Source organism: Trichosurus vulpecula, chromosome 3, assembly GCF_011100635.1.
Source record: "Trichosurus vulpecula isolate mTriVul1 chromosome 3, mTriVul1.pri, whole genome shotgun sequence".
In the NCBI taxonomy this organism is placed as follows: Eukaryota; Metazoa; Chordata; class Mammalia; order Diprotodontia; family Phalangeridae; genus Trichosurus; species Trichosurus vulpecula.
The window spans coordinates 188,691,546-188,708,618 of NC_050575.1; the positions used below are offsets into that span (position 1 = coordinate 188,691,546).

Sequence of the window (17,073 nt, forward strand, 5' to 3'; positions counted from 1 at the left end):
TACGGCCTTTGTATGCTTAGGAGTTAGCACTTAGTAGGCACTTAAAGTGCTTGTTGTTGGACTAGAAAGGCAACTGTGGTGTATTTGCTAGCTATTATAATCCAATTAACAAACATTTATGAAGCACACACTGTGTGTGACCCAGGCACTGTGCTACAGACCTGGTAGACAAATGCAGAGAATACGACTCCTATTCTCAACAATCTTATTTTATTGGGCTACTGGGAAAAGCACTGGATTTAAGGTCAGAAAACCTAAGCTGGCTTGTATTGCTTTCCAGTTGTGTAATGTTAGGAAAATCATTTAACCTCTCTATTCCTATTTTTTCCATCAGTAAAATGGGAATAATTATACCAGGGGTGGGGAACCTGCAGTCTCGAGGCCTCATGTGGCCCTCTAGGTCCTCAAGTGTGACCCTTTGACTGAACTGAAACTTCACAGAACCAATCCCCTTAATAAAAGAATTGGTTCTGTAAAACTTGGAATCAATCGAAAGACTACCCCCAAGTATCTAGAAGGCCACATGTGGCCTTGAGGCTGCGGGTTCCCCACCCCTGAGTTATACCCACAAGACCTACCTCACAGGGTTCTTATGAGAATCATTAGTAGTAATAAATAAATTGGCAATGGCAATTTAATTTGTGTAGTCCATTAAGATTCTCCTCACAACAACCTGGTGAGATAGGTTGTATAAGTATCATTATCTCCATTTTACAGATGAGGAAATTGAGACTCTGAGAAGTTAAGGAATTTCACCAAGATCACACAACTAATAAGTATCTGATGTGGAATTTGAACTCAGTTATACTAATTCCGCTATTCCAATATCCCCAGGAGATAATTCCCGTAAAATATTTGAGACCACTATGTGCTTTATGAATGTCTCCTACTAGTGAAAACATTGAATCGTTTTGTCGTCGTTGTTTACCTGAAAACGTCCCAGATGATGACGGTTACTGGCAGGGTTCATGAATTTTCCACATTAGCTTCTAATTGGGAACTATGACTCCTTCCAGCCTAAAAGGAGGGAGTTGAGACTTTGGAAAAGAAGAGTGTTGAGAGATCGATGATTTCTAAGAGCAAAGTTGAAGAACACTTATTCAGCAAGAAAGGAAGAGGCTAGATGAAGGGGGAAAGGCCAAAGAAGGGATCAATTTTTTCCACTGGCTAAGCACATGAGAACTAGTGCAGAGCCCCTTCTGCTTAGTCCCTCAGTTGCCTTCCCAGAATTCTCTTCTTAAATTTGACTGATATACATTTGACTTTTTTTCTCTGGCCATGGACAAAGGTTGGTGGTGAAAAGCAAAGTATGCAGCCTGAAGAAGAGGTGGTGAAGCCTTTCCACATTCCACCAGGATCTAGTCTACAGGGCTGAGCCAACATATAGCGCTCCTGGCCTTCTTGGTGAACAGATTGAAGATCATGGCCAGTGATGTCACTTCTGCGCTCACTTTTAGAATTCTTCTGCCATTCTCCCTGATTGCAGGTAAGATTGCCTTCTTCCTTTTGAGATGAAAATCACAAAGTGTGGGTGAATTTCTTCCTCAAAGTAGTTGGGGTAGAAAACTTTCTGTACAGTGTCTTCCATAGCTCTGTGGAATGCAGCAATTTTACTTTATTTCTAGCTAGAGATACAGCTGCTACCCTGATACACTGGAGACCTTCAGTCTGGAAATATCAACTAAAAATCTCCTTTTCTGGAATGTGGGACAATTATAGGATATTGGAAGCACATTCTGTTGCCCTTCTAGTGTGTTTAGGAGATGGAGAAATAAAGGTAGCCTTTGGATTCAAAGTTAGCCAGGTTTTTTAAGCTCAGTCTCTATTTAGGACATTTTCTGAACTTTCCTAACTTAGTATCATGGTAGATGCTTTGTGGATGTTGGGGGAGGGAAAGGTGTATCTATAGGACATCAACATAGCCAATAGAGTCAGTTAAAAATTTAGTCCCATTTTGTTATGTGTACAGTTTATTACTGATTCTTTGACTACATTGCCAATTGTTACGTAGACACGACCTCAAAAATAGAGCCCTGAGTCTGGAGTCAGAGAACCTCAGTTCAAATACTGCTTCTGCTGCTTATCTATGTGACCTTGAGCAAGTCAACTGACCTTCATGGGCCTCAGTTTCCTCATTTGTAAAATGAAAGGATTAGAACAGATGACCTCTGAGGTGCCCTCTAACTCTCCATCTATGATACTATGATCCTGTAAATAAACTAACAACTTTAGACTGTATCTTCACATATAAAGAAAAGATATGAGATGATTATTCAGAGAATTCACCTGCAGTATCACAATAGTTGTGGCCAGAGTTTGTTTTCCTGGACAATTCTTTCATTAGGTCACCATGTCCCCAATTATGTACATAGTCCAACCAAGGATGATAGCAGAGAACGTGGGACATCACACAGCTACAAATCTTTTTATGTACCAATTTCCCCAAATTACTGCCCTCTGTTCACCAGTGATGCTGTATTGCATCCAACCTGACTTTGCAATTAGTCGTCGTTAGTGAAGTAAGACTTTTTTTTAGCCCTATAATGTGATTGGGAAAATTATTTTCAGCTTGATAGAAATTCTGGCTTTTGTCAGCCACACTTGGAAGTGATATTTTGTGTGGCTAAGTAGATGACAGGTATGGCCATATTGTCAAAGAAAGACTGAAAAAATGGGCCAGCCCAAAATTACTGGAATAGTTCATTACAAATGGGGCAAAGAGCTAGAAAAATCTATGAGATTTCTTAACTGAAAGTTCAGTGATACTTATCATGAATTTAACAGGTAAGGAAACTCATTCTACCAATTCAGTTCCTCTTTCATAACTCATAGTCTTAGCGAATTGCCTAGACTAGCACTGAGTAATTTGCAATTATATATATATATATATCAAAGGTAGGACTCAAACCCGGTTCTTCTATTCACCCTCCTGTAGCCTTTACTTTAACCTCTGCTATAAGCAAAAGTCCTTAATGAGGAGTCTGGTAAACTTTTTTTTTAATACCTTGATAGCTGTGCTTTAATATATTTTATTTCCTTTGTATTCCTATGTATTTTGTCTTATGCATTTAAAAACATTCTTCAGAGAAGTGGTCCATAGGCTTCCCTAGAAGGGGGCCATGGCCCACAAAAGATGAAGAAACCCTGCCTTAAGAATGAATGTGAATGAAATTCCATCACATCTGTCCCAATTCAATTCAACAAATATTGGTCAACTGGCTGGCCTGCCTAAAACCCTATGCTGGGGGCTGGAAATACAAAAATATAGATATGCACTCTGGTCTAAAGACACTTAAAATATAATTGGTGGGGTATGACATTTTGACTGTGATTCTAAGAAGAGTGGGATAAATACAAAATCTACACAAAGGGCTATGGGAGACAAGAGGAGGAAGAAATCCCTTTCACCTTAAAGGGAGGGGGGAAAATGAATCATGGAAGAGCTTTTGGAGGAGGCAGCACCTGTAGGGCCTTGAAGGAAGGGACAGTCTTCAACAATTGGAATGTATTGGAGTACTGGGTTGGGGGTTCAGTGTGGGCAGGGGACGGGGGATGGTGTTTGTTCTATTGCTTGCTAAGGATCTGACATCTTGGTTTTTTTTCTCTCTACTACAGCTATATCATTTAGGTACAATGGAATGTCAGTTATCTACCTTATATTTTTACTCCTCCTTCCACTCTTTCCTAAACCCTCAGCTGTCTCAATGAAAGGTAGGTAAACACTCTCTTGAAAAGCTTTCAGTGTAAGATAAAGAAAATAGAATGTTATGTTCTCAACTTGTATGTATTATACAGTACCCCCCTGGGGAAAACCAAAACCAAAACAATGAATATTAGCATGCTAATAGTAACTTCAGCTCTGAATTTAGCTTGTAAATACTTTAATGGAAGCTGAGGGTTCATAAGAGAAGGGAAAGCCAGAATTAAAGCCAGTGTAAGAGTGTTGGCCTTGGACTTACCAGTGACTGGCTCGAATCCTGCTTACTTGCTAGTTGTGGGACCAGGCCTCTGTAGGCCTCAGTTTCTTTATCTGTAAAATGAAGATAATAATAGTACCTACCTCATATGAGAGGCTGTGGATTGAGTGTCATTCATGATAAGGAAGACCTGGGATTAGATCTCTCCTCTGACATTAGTCATGCTACCATATGCAAATCATTTAACCTCCCAGCCTCAACCAACTCTCTAAGATATCTAATAATACCTGCTCATAGGACTGATATGGCAAACAAAATAGATTATATATGTAAAGTGTGTTGTGAACCATGAATGTCAGACAACTTTATCTTGGATATAGAACCACAGTGAGAGGCAATTTGACCTAGTAGACAGAGGATTGAGGCCTTAGAGTTAAGAGGATCTGAATTCAAGGCCTTCCCCCAGTACAAACTGGCTATGGGGCCATGGGAAAGTTGCTTAACCTAGTGCCTGCTGGCGATTTTCTAAAACGGAGTGGTCTTGAAAGTAGAGCTGATCAACCAATTTGAAGGTGAGAAAATAGGTCGCATGACACTCTCCCTGTGACAGACAATCAGGTGGGGCTAGTCTCCAACACAACCATACCTGACTTCATCCTCTAGTATTTCCCTTCTTTAGCAGTAGAAGCTCCCAACCATTCTGAGCCAGGCATGACCTCCCAGAGGAGTTATAACTCAATAGTTTTCTTTAACAGCATCTATATAGGGAAATTTCTCCCTTTTTAAGCTTTCCAGCCCCTGTCCTCCAGGTCACTTTCTGGCTTCAGCACAGCACCTCGTAGGGAGGGCTCTGGGCTCAGGAGCAGGGAATAAGAGCCCCTCCCCCCAATTTCCATTTCATTTTGAGTGAGTTTTACAGGATGGAAAGGTATGATCAAGTTGCAGTCTCCATTGCAGATACCCATTATAGTTCTTCTTCTCTCAAACCCACCCCTTTTCCAAACTTCCCTGTTTGTGTTGAGGACACTGCTGTCCTTCCAGTCTTTCAGGCTCCTGACCTTGGTTTCATCTTCAACTCTTCCCTCTCTCTCAGCCCACATATCTAAGTGGTTGCCGAACATTGCTGTTTCTATCTCCATAACATCTCTCACATCTGTCCCCTTCTTTCTACCCCTACAAGACCTTTAGTTCAGGTCTTCATCACTTCTCACTTGGATTTTTGCCATATCCTTTCCCATTTCCCCCTACTCCCTTCTCCCATCCACAGAGTTGCCAAAGTGATTTTCCTAAAGCACAGGCTGATCCATGTCATTCCCACTCCTCACTCAGTAAGTTTCAAGGGCTTCCTATTGACTCTAGGATATAGCATTATTTTGTCTTTAGCTCATGCGCTTAAATTTCTATTTTGCTAATATACACAATTAGCACAGTAGTACTTGTCCACATGAATAAGTAAATATGTACATATTTGGATTGTATGTTCATTTTTTAAAACTGATGTGAGCATGAGATCAAAAAAGCTCTAAGACAGAGAAGGATGAGCTGCCAATCGGCATTTGGTAGAGGAAGTCTCCACACTGAAAGTTCCCCACATGGGTGAAATCACAGTTCCACCCTGTGTCCTCTCTCTGCAAAATAGTACAACTGAGGAAGGGTCATATAGACACTGACTTGAACAAAAGACTGATTGTTGAACTTTTCAGAAAGCTCCCTGGTTATAACAGTAAGAAACTTGGAAGTCTAGAAGATCTGGTTTAGGTGCTAGCCCTCCCACTGATTCACTGCTGTGTCATCTTATACAGGTGGCTTACTATCTCTAAGTCACTAATGTCTGTAAGAGAGGATTTAATAACAGTCATACTATCTACCAGTCAGGGCTACCTTGAGGAAAGTGCTTTGTAAGCTTTAAAAAATGCTCTAGAAATGTGAGCTATTATCATTAATAGCCTGTGATCAATAGTGAATACTTCATTTTATAAATAATAAAACCCACATCTATGCAGAACTTTGAGTGCTCTCCTCCCAACTCCCTTCTGAGGTAAGTAGGGGCAAGCACTATTCACCCCACTTTACACACAGAAAGGTTAATTGACCCTTTTAGGGACACAAAGGAAGAATCAGAGCAAGGACTTCAGCCAAGATCTCTGTGCCACCACAGTAGAACCTTTATTAATGACACAGATTACAAGAGAAGCTGTCTGCATAGAAAAATCCAATACAGAAAGCACTAGAAGAGTTATGTACAGAGAGAATATTTTCCAAATGTCTTATAATTGAATTTGAATCTCATTTGTTTGGTGAAGGGTTAGATGAAAATTTGACTTTGGCGCTTTCTGTGATAAAGTGATCAAAGGATCAGAGACAAAAGGCTCTAAAAAGAGAATGTATTCAGCAAATTAATAGCATGACAAAAAATTCAACTTTAGGAGGAAGGCTTAATCCCCTAAGGAGAAGAAATCATTTTAAGTACTTTGCAAGCTTTCATTTCCATTTGACATATAAACCAACTTCACATTATTCTTATATGTTCATTAGAGGAGGCCCAGAGGAGTTCTACATGCCTAGTATCTCTCTGTTGATCTAAATCTGCACACTGGAAAACAGGAATTTTCTGTAATTACACTAGAAGACTATTTCAAAATGACCTCTCTTAAGTCTCAGTTGGTGAGGTGATTCAGTGAATGTAATCTGGGCTCCCTCCTTAAAAAAGAAGAAAAGAATCACAAAGTTTCCAAGGAACAGAAGAAAGCACTTTGGACTCAGACCCAGGAGATCAAGATCCAAATATTTGCTTTGATACTGTATGCTGGTTTTTTATGTTTCTGAGCCTTGGTTTCCCCATGTGTAATGGGGATGATGACAATGTCTGCACCACCCACCTCACAAGGTAATTGTAAGGAAAGCAGTTTATAAATCTTAAAGTCTATTGATAATAGGAGATATTATGATAAAGGAAACATGGCCAGTTCCCTCTGATGCATTCCCCCTACCCACCCCATCCCACCTCTAGAAGATCCTACTATTCTGTCTATTATGGCTTTACTTCCCTGGTGAGAGTACAAGATGCATGTGTGTGCACAGCCTGGGGCATGCACTATATATAGAGAAGAGATTAAGTTGACAAGCGCAGGCACTGAGGTTTTCCTGAGGATAGTGTGACCCTTAATTTTCCCTGATTCCTTTTCTAGGAAGTACAAAGCATCTGCTGAGAGCAATCTGTTACACCAGTGCCCTCTTCCTCCTGATACAAGTGGCTTCTCAGATGGCTTTTCGTTTCATGCCTCTTGATGGTAAGGAAGGATACACTTTGATTTCTTGCTGCACAAGAGAATCAGAACTAAAAGTGGACCCTAATTTCAGCAATAGGAAGAGTAAAGTCTCATCATTCTTTCCTTTCTATGTGCCACTTTCCTTTCCCCAAGGCTTTCTAAGGTGAACACACCTCCTTTTCTTTTTTCTTTGATCCTTCCCGGCAGTGCTTTGGCTGAGTAGCAGCCAAAATCATAGAATAACTTGCACGAGAGAAGAAACTGGAGTGGAGTGATGAAGACAGCAAGGGATAAAAGTCCCTGTTAGGAAGGCCCCAAATGGTAACTCCAGCAAGAGGCCAGATTGGACTTGAAGGTAGAGAGATCTGGGTTCAAGTCCTACATCCAGCACTTACTAGTTCTGTCACCTGATCAATTTAGGTTACGACTCTTGTACCTCATTTTCCACATCTATAAGATGAAGGGGGTTGGACTCAATGTCCTCAAAGGTCCATTTCAGCTCTAAATCTATTATCTAAGATCTCTACGTCTTCCAACTATTGAGCCCTGGGAATGGGAGGAAGAGTGTCTATATAGAATCTCCCATCTATGTTGTCTCCTCCGGTCAGAATGTGAGCTCTTTGAAGGCAGTGGCTGTGTCACTTTTCTATTTTTACTCCCCGTTTTTGGCACATAGTGAGCACTAAATAAATATTGTTTAATTAATTCATTTATAGATTCTCAAGAAGGAAAAAGAAAAGGGATGGTTTCATGCTCCACTGAAAATTTAGTTCTCTTCAATAAAGATTAATTAAGCATATGCTATATGCAGAAAATATCAACACACCAGTAGGACCAAGAAATACAGCCCGCCTCTTTCTGCCCCACTTCTAACAGTAACACACAGGCTAGCAAGAAGAAAGAGCCAGAGTCATAGGAAAGGTTGATCTGAAAATAACAAGTCCCAATATATGTGAACAAGACTCTTTGGTGTCTTCTCACAGGTGCAGTTTGGGAAGTGGTACTTGGGGATTTGGGGATTCTAAGGTAAGAATGGGTTTGACAAGTAAAGGAGGGTAACAGGCAGTTACTGGCCCTAAATGATTCTATACAATTCAAATAGTATTTCTTGAATACTAGCTCTGTGCTAGGTGATGTTGGGAGGTATAGAAGAAGATGATAGCTCTTCCCTGGAGGAGATGACAGTCTAGTTGGGAAGGCAAGTCCCATACATATTTGAAGCAATTAGAAGATAATATTGCCTAAGGCTCCATGACATGGTGTAGTCAGAGAATGCTACAGGAGAAGTGAGATGGGCTAGAGTACTTGGGGAAAGGGGAGGGGGGACTTGAAGTGGATCTTGAGGGATGAGTGGCATTTGGGAAGATGCTAAGAAGGATGACAGTGGGGAAGGAGACTTAAGCTTGTCAAATTGAGGATTAGGGCCAAAAGGCAGATAGCCAAAAGAAAGACAAAGCAAGAAATCTATATATTCCACAAACTAGCAAATTATTCCTTCTGATAACTGGTATCATGGTATGGTGACAAAAGCCCTAGATTGAAAATCAGAGGAGCTGGGTTTGAATTTTGGCTCTGCTATTTAGTACCTGTGTAATGCTGGGTAGGTCACTCCCCTCCCCCTACACCATGCCTCAGTATCTGCATTTGTAAAATTGATAAGGTAGGCTCCACCTCCAATGTTCCTTACAGCTCTAAATTCTATGTACTCCCGTGAAATCCATGAGTTGGAAAAATAACACCATCATTTCCTACCTACCCCCACTCCTCCCCAAAATAGCTCAGGGAAAGTTTTCTACTTGACTTATATTTTTCCCTCCACAGATTCAGCCAGGTGGATGCTGGGAATATTGTGCGTCTGTTGGGTCCAGATATTTGGATGCTGGTCACATCTCTTATCATCATAAGGTGGAGCCAAAAGCTGGTGACACCCCTTGTTCCTGAGTCACCTTCACCCTTCCATAGCAAAGAGGTGGAGGAAGAGACAGAGGAGGAGAGAGAGGCAGTGAGTGAAACTCCATGCTATCTTAGGCCTGACAATGAAGTTGGACTTTATTTGGTGAAGGTAATGGGGTCTAGTGGAGTTCTTGGTCCTGGGCCAGGAAATCAAGGGACAGGTCCAGCTTTATCCCATAGAGAAGGAGAAAGAAGGAGGGCAAAGAAGGCAGTTGCAGCCTTTATACCACATTAGACATGCAAGTCACAGAATCCTGTGAATCTTAAATAGATCCCACTCCTTACTCTATTCACTATCTAAGAGAGTAAAAGGATTGTGATGTGCTATCTTCTACTTTCCCTCAATCAATAGATGAAAAAGCATGTATTACTGTTCCTTGAACATGGCACTCTCTCACCTGACTCTGGACATTTTCACAGGATGTTTCTCCATACCTCTTCTAAATGACTCCATACAATTCAAATAGTATTTTGTATAGAATTGTATAGAATACTCTCTCCTCTCATCTCTACCTGATGGCTTTCTTGGTGCCCTTCAAGTCCTAGATAAAATTTCACCTTCTATAGGAAACCTTTCCCAATCCCACTTAATTCTAGTGCCTTCCCTCCATTGATTATTTCCCATTTATCCTGTATATAGCTTGTTCATATGTAGTAATTTGCATCTTGTCTATCCTATTAGAATGTGAGCTACTTGAGGGAAGGAACTATCTTTTACCTTTGTATCACAAGCATCTGGTACAGTACCTAGTACATAGTAGGTCCTTAATAAATATTTATTGACTGATGGATTTATGAATTGTCTACTTTGTGCCAGGCACCATGCTAGGTGCTGAGAACACAAAAATAAAACTCTTAAGGCCCTGGACCTCAGAGTTTACATTTCATTATAGGACACAAGTACAGGTAATATATACAAACGAGGTAGTTTATGGTGAGAGGGCACTAACAGGGAGATCTGGAAATATTTTGTGTAAAAAATGGTACTTGAACTGAGTCTTTTTCCCCATAACAAACATCTATAGGGCTGAAAAACAAATTTCCACTTTGGCCATAACTACTTCTGCTGCCCCACCCTTGCCTAAGTATTCCTCAATCTCTCTATCCATCATCTTTCTGTCTGAAAATGGATAGCATATTCCATCATGAGTCCTTTGGAGTTGTGACTGGTCATCGTGTTGAACAAAATTCCTTAGTGTGTCATAATTGTTTATCCTTACAGTATTGTTATTACTGAAGTGATTGTTCTCCTGGTTCCTCTTACTTCACTCTGCATCGGTTCATACAAGTCTTCCCATATTTCTCTGAAACCATTCCCTTTATCATTTCTTAGTATTCCATCATATACATATATCATAAATCATTCATCTATCTCCCAATTGATGATCCCCCATCCCTCAGTTTCCAATTCTTTGTTACCAAAAAGTTATTATAAATATTTTTGTACACATGGGTCCTTTTCCTCTTTATTTGATCTCTTTAGGTAACAGACTTAGTAATGGTATTCATTGGTCAAAAGGTATACACAGCTTAATAATTTTGGGGTGATAGTTCCAGATTGCTTTCCAGAAGGGCTGGACTAATTCACAGCTTCCCCAACAGTACATTAAATTACCTGTTTTCCTTCAGCCCCTCCAGCATTCATCTTTCTCCTTTTTGTCACCTTTACCAATCTAATTGGTATGAAGTAGAAGTGGTTTTAATTTATATTTCTCTAATTATTAATGATTTAGAGCATTTCTTTTTATGGTTATTGGTAGTTTGGATTTTGAGCTAAGTCTTGAAGGTTCTAAGGGATTCTATGAAACAGAGGGAAGCATAGAGAGCTGCCAGTACAAGGCTCAAAAAAAAAGCAATGAAGTATCCTGTATAAGGAATATCAACCATGTCAGTTTGGCTGGACTGTGGAGTATGGGAAGGGTAGTAATGTGTAATGAGACTAGAAAGTAGTTTGAATTCTTTTCACAGGGAGATGAAATCAATCTGGATATCGATGACAGTAATTCCGACGGTAGCACATCCTCTGAGGAAAGTGTTTCTGAAGCAAGAACCAAAGGGAAGATGACAGAATTCTTAGGCAAAATCACTGCCATCACTGCCCACTTGAAAACAATACTGGACGCCCTTGTAGCAATAGCTGGGAAGGTCCTGGTGACCCTACTCCTGGGCTTGTCAGGTAACATGGGGGTCTACATGGAAGAGGAAAGACTTGGGCTGCTCAAACCCACATGGAAGAGGAAGGACTTGGGCTGCTCAAACCATCATCCATAAAGTCCAACTTAGAGCTTTCTCAGGAAACCTGAAGTGATGCCCTATAGAAGCTCCAGAGGCTTTCTTTCTTTTATTTTTTTTGCAGGGGGGAAAGCAGGGAAATTGGGGTTAAGTGACTTGCCCAAGGTCACACAACTAGTAATTATATCATGTGTCTGAGGCCGCATTTGAACTCAGGTCCTCCTGACTCCAGGGCCAGTGCTCTACTCACTGCGCCACTTAGCTGCCCCCTCCAGAGGCTTTCTTGGGTCTGACTCTTACTCTGAGAATAATTCAAACTAACAAAAGCCACCAAGGCTGTATAACCTGGTCAATTTACCTACAACTAGCAGACTTTCTGAGACAGCTAAGTGACATTGGGCTTAGGATCAGGGAGGGCTGAGTTGAAATACTTCATCAGACATTTAGTAGTTGCGTGACCCTGGGCAAGTCACTTTACTTCTCTAGGTCTCAGTCTCCTTATCTGTAAAATGAGGAAGTTGATATCCTCTAAAGTCTCTTCTAACTCTAAATCTATCATTCCATGATCCCTTCCCCTCACAAAATCATTGACTGTCAGGGCTTAAAGTGAATTTAGGGATCACATAGTCAAACCACCTCCTATTACAAGTGAGGAAATGAGGCAGTACGGTACAGTGGAAAGATCCCTGAATTTAGATTCAGAGAAACGGGATTCAAATTCTATGTCTCTGGCCCTGAACAAGGGTAAGGAAAGGGAATAAGCATTTATGAAGCACCTACTATGGGCCAGGCAGTGTTCTAAACACTTTACCAATATATCACTTTATCTTCACCAGAACCCTGTGAGGTAGGTGCTATTATTATCCCTCTTTTATAGTTGAAACTGAGGCAGGCAGAGGTTACATGACTTGCTCAGGGTCACACATCTAAGAAGTATCTGAGGTTGGATTTGAACTCAGGTCTTCCTGATTCCAGGTCCAGTGTTAGTAATCATCAGAGCTAACATTCCAACCCAGGTCTTCTGATTCTGAATCTGATATTCTTTCCACTATATCTTATAGCCTCTTTTAAACATTTTGGATAATGTCACTCCAACAAAAGTCCTGTATTGGGCCACCCAGCTTCTGCTGACTGTATCGATGACCACCCAGACACATTGTTGTGGGTTGTTTTTCTAATAAGAGTGTGAATAGGATTAGGGTTTAAACTCTTCACTTCAAGCCCAATCTGTCTCTCTCCCTAGGGATCATCTACCCTTCACTGACATCTGCTGTGTACTTTGTCACCTTCCTGGGCATATGCTCCTGGTGGTCCTGTCATCGTGAAGTGGGCACCTTGGCCTTCAGCACCATGTGTGTTTCCCTGGCCATTTTCACTGCGGGCCACATTGGGAGCCTCTATCTGTATCAGCTGCCTTACTTTCAAGACTTAGTCCCACCTGAAGACATTTATGCCAGGTAGAAGCCAAGGCTGCACCCTGAGCTTTAGATTGTCTCTCTCACTTAAGGGGAAGGGTTCAAATCAAAGGCTTGCTGCCTTTGAGCCCAGTCAGAATTATAATCCAGTTCAACAAATGTATCTATGAAAAATCCATTACATTCAAGGCCCTATGATTAGTTCTGAGGAAACAAAAATAAAAAACAAATCCAACTCTGCCTTCAAGAAGGTTAGATTTTAATGGGAAGGGCAGGAAGGATTGCAGGGTGTGTATCGGAAATTTTTATTGTTTGGAATTGTCTAACGAGGCCTAAGTCTGGAGTTCATTCTCCATGTGAGCCAATTAGGTTTTCCCTTCACCTGACTGACTATGACATAGCCAGAGCCATCACATTGAAGTTGGTTCTGGCAATCATAGAGAGAATTGGGGGAGGAAGTGCAGATGATTCAGTACAAGATTCTCTTCGCTGCTGGAAAGCCACCAGTAAGCATTGTACAGATAATGCACTAGTGGTGTTACCTTGCTATGTGAAAGATAACGATTCCGGCTCAGATCTGTCTGTGATCTAGAACTAGAGCTAGAAAGCCCTTTAGAGATCATCCAGCTCAAACCCTGCATTTTGCAGATGAGGAAACTGAGGTCCAGGGAACTTAAAGGATTTGCTCAAGATCATACAGGTAGGAAGCATTAGAAGTTGAGTCTGAACTCAGATCCTCTGACTTTGGAGCCTATTCTAAGTGCTTTCTTTGTACTAGGCACTGTCCTAGGAACTAAGGCTATAAAGATTAAAAAAGAAAGAAAGAAAAAATTCTCTTTCCTCAAGGGACATTTTATGTTACAGTCTGAAACAGAGTTGGGAATTTTGCTGGGTTACCGGTTTATTCTCTCCATCCTTTGAAAAATGTGTTTAAAAATCTGGCAAAATTGTTTCACAGAGAAAACTTTCACAGGGTAGATGTATCCACACAGGTAGCGCTGATAACAAAATAAAGGCGCTAATTGACAGGAAACATTGTTGCTTAAAGCCATTCACTGGGTTTTGTCTCTACTCTCTTCAGGCTGCTGGGCATGACTGCTGTCATTAAGACTAATAGGACAGAATCCTGGAAACTCCACATCCACCCAGAGCTCAGCTGGCCTGAGTTTGCAAATCCTCTCATTCTGCTTCTATCCTATTATGTACTAATCATGGTATTACATCAATGGAATCCAAATCCAAGGATAAGTGTAAGTGAATAAATGTGTAAGTGAATGGTTTAGTCTATGTTCAAAGTGAAGGGTAGATACGTCTGGAGACCACCTTCTCAATCCTCAATCCCAGCTTTGACAGAGGAAAATAATCTGATTAATTTATACTAATGGGTGAATGGCTGCATATACCATCATAGCTTAGTCCCTTCAGTGTTATGTATGAGCGGATGAAAACATTTGTTCATAATTTACTATGTGCAGAGCACTCTTTGAGACTGGAATGCAGAATGGAATCTACTTGAGGGCAAAGATCATTTCACTTTTGTCTCTATATCCTCAGTACCTAGTATAGTGCCTGCCTGTAGTAGGCACTCAGTATTGGCTCTGGAGTTAGAGGACCTGTGTTCAAATACTGTCTCTGATGCTTCCTACTTGCACGGCTTCAAGCCCTGGGCTTCTGTTTCCTCATCCATAAAAAGAATGGTTTGGATCAGATGATCTCTGAGATCTCCAATTTGAGATCTATGATCCCATGGCTATGAACAGATCTCAAAACTAGAAGTGTTATTTTCATTGAAAATAAGAACATTTGGAGTTGAAAGAGGTGGGTGTGCTTAGATTGAAGAATGGAAGAATATGCAACATAAACCCTATCCTCAATATTCCCAGGATTAGGTTTATTTTTCTTAGCTCCAGAAGGTACAATCACAATTAGTAGGTGGAAATTACAGGTAAGTAAATTTTATTGCCTTATAAGGAAGAGTTTTCCTGCTTTTAAAGCTATCCAATAATAGGAAATTCCAGAAGAGGTAGTGAGGTCCCTGCCATTGGATATGCTCAAACGGAGGTTGGGTGACCAGTTAGAGAAGAGATTTCTACATATCTTGGGGTGGGGTGGGTTGAACTGAACTGGTGATCTCTAATGTTTCCTCCAGTTACAAAACTCTGTGAATCTCTGATTCTGACTGAATTTCCCACACCCACCTATTTAGGTGGTTATCTGTCCCATTTCTGAAGCTTCCCAGGAAAGGAATCAGAAACCTATGTGGCCTTGAATGCCGCCACTGGGAGAAGGAGAGCCCAGGGTACCAGTGGGAACCCCTGGAAGCATTGAGACACAAACATAAATGATGGGAACAAAGGCAAAGATCATATAACCTAGAACTAGAAGGGGACCTTAGAGATCACCTGGTCCAGGGGTGGGGAACCTGCCTCCTCAAGGTCACGTGTGGCCCTCTAGGTCCTTAAGTGTGGCTCTTTGACCAAATCCAAACTTCACAGAACAAAACCCTTTAATAAAAAGATTTGTTCTGTAAAACTTGGACTCAATCAAAAGGCCACACCTGAGAACCTAGAAGGTCACATGTGGCCTTGAGGCTGCAGGTTACCTACCCCTGATAACCCTCTTATTTTACAAAAGGAGAAATTAAGGCCTAAAGGGCAAATGTGACTTATTTAAGATTATACAAGCAGAACCAGGGTTCTAGCCATAGTCTTCTGACTCCAAAACCAACATTCTTTTTACATTAATAAACTGCCTCCCAGCAAACAGTAGCTGTTTGATAAATACACACAATAAAGTAAACTCCATAGTCATAACCTCTTATTTGGCCACACTCCTATTCCAGTTGCTTCCTTCCAGTACCCTCAACATCTCCCAGGGGCTAGGCTTTCCTTGTCTACCAAGGTGACAGTTAGCCACTCTCCTAGGCTCATTATACTAATACAGGGCTTTTAAGCTCCTCAGAGCCCCCACTCGGGTTCTCTAGCCATGGAAGTATACTAGAACAAAGACTCTACCCCTGGACTCAGTGATGGCTAAGTTCCCTTTTAACCTTGTAATTCTATCGCTCTATAAAAATTCTCCACATTATAGATTGAGAATCAGAGAGCTTAAAAGATTTTCCCCAAAGTCATGTAGCAAGTCAATCAACCAATTAATAAACATTTATTTAGTACCTACTATGTGCCACTAAGCACTGAGGAGATAAAGAAATGTAAAAGACAGTCCATGCCCTCAAGGAGCTCCCAATCTAATGAATGCAGAATGAAAATTCAATCATAATCTCCATATTATTGGCCTCATTGGAGTTATTATTTTAAAATTTTGTTTTTCACAGAAACAAGAATGGATAGAAGAGTTTACTCCAGATTCTTCAACAGACTACAATGAAGTGGAACTGAACTGTATCCTGTGGCCCATTGCCAGTGAGGACAGGGTGAGGGTATTCGCATGTATGCTTATGTGTAACAACTCCTCTTGCAGACCTTGGGTGCAACACAAGGACATTTCTGGAGACAGTGATGCCTGTATGGCAGAGCATTTTTCCTAAACTTTGTATTGAGAGCCCTGAATTTTAAATATGTCAGTACCCCTATTCTACCATCTTGACTTAACAAAAAGGAGAGGATTTAAAAATCAGATGGAGCCTCATAAAAATGGACAAGGAAATTCCTTCTTCATAGCTGATGGGAGGTTTTGGGTATGGCATTAATTAAACAACAGCAAACATTTATTAACTGTTTTCTTAGTTCAAGACCTTTTTTTTGAGGGAGGAGTAATATATACAAAAATAAGAGGCCCAGTTTTTTACCTCAATGAACTCATAGTCAATATTGGGGAGGATCTTGTATACCTACAGAGAATAATACAAACTGGAATATGAAGAGGACAAGAGAAAAATCTAAAATCCTCTGAAGAACTATTTCATCTGAGAGGATCAGGGAAAGCTGACTTCACAGGTGAGGTGGCAAGTGAGCTTAGTTTTGAAGGGAGAGGATTCTGAAGGCTGGAGGCAAGGAAGGAATTTATTACTGCCATAGGAAATGACCTGTGTGGATGCACAGAGTGAAGGGGTGGAGTGGCAGTAATCTAGTGTGGCTGCAACATAGAATGAATGCAGAGGCATAGTGTAAAATAAATCTGGAAGGGGAGGTAGAACAAAAAGTATGGAGAGCTTTTAATGTTTGGCTGAGTACTTTACCTTTTATTCTATAAGCAACAGGAAGACATTGAAGGTTTGGGGACAGAGGGGGTGACATGATATCAGACCTGTGCTTTAGAAAGATGACA

At 40.9% G+C, this 17,073-nt stretch overlaps 1 protein-coding gene across 1 annotated transcript in view; it reads left to right on the top strand.

Annotated features, from left to right (window-relative positions):
- Nucleotides 1–1,422: 1,422 nt before the first annotated feature.
- LOC118842337 (piezo-type mechanosensitive ion channel component 2-like) overlaps nucleotides 1,423–17,073 on the top strand; it is a 105,242-nt gene continuing 89,591 nt past the window's right edge. The window contains exons 1-8 of the mRNA XM_036749897.1: nucleotides 1,423–1,486; nucleotides 7,106–7,207; nucleotides 8,170–8,212; nucleotides 9,008–9,188; nucleotides 11,108–11,315; nucleotides 12,615–12,828; nucleotides 13,868–14,036; nucleotides 16,121–16,219. Of these exons, the coding sequence (XP_036605792.1) occupies nucleotides 1,423–1,486; nucleotides 7,106–7,207; nucleotides 8,170–8,212; nucleotides 9,008–9,188; nucleotides 11,108–11,315; nucleotides 12,615–12,828; nucleotides 13,868–14,036; nucleotides 16,121–16,219 (1,080 nt within the window). The remainder of the gene's footprint in view (nucleotides 1,487–7,105; nucleotides 7,208–8,169; nucleotides 8,213–9,007; nucleotides 9,189–11,107; nucleotides 11,316–12,614; nucleotides 12,829–13,867; nucleotides 14,037–16,120; nucleotides 16,220–17,073) is intronic.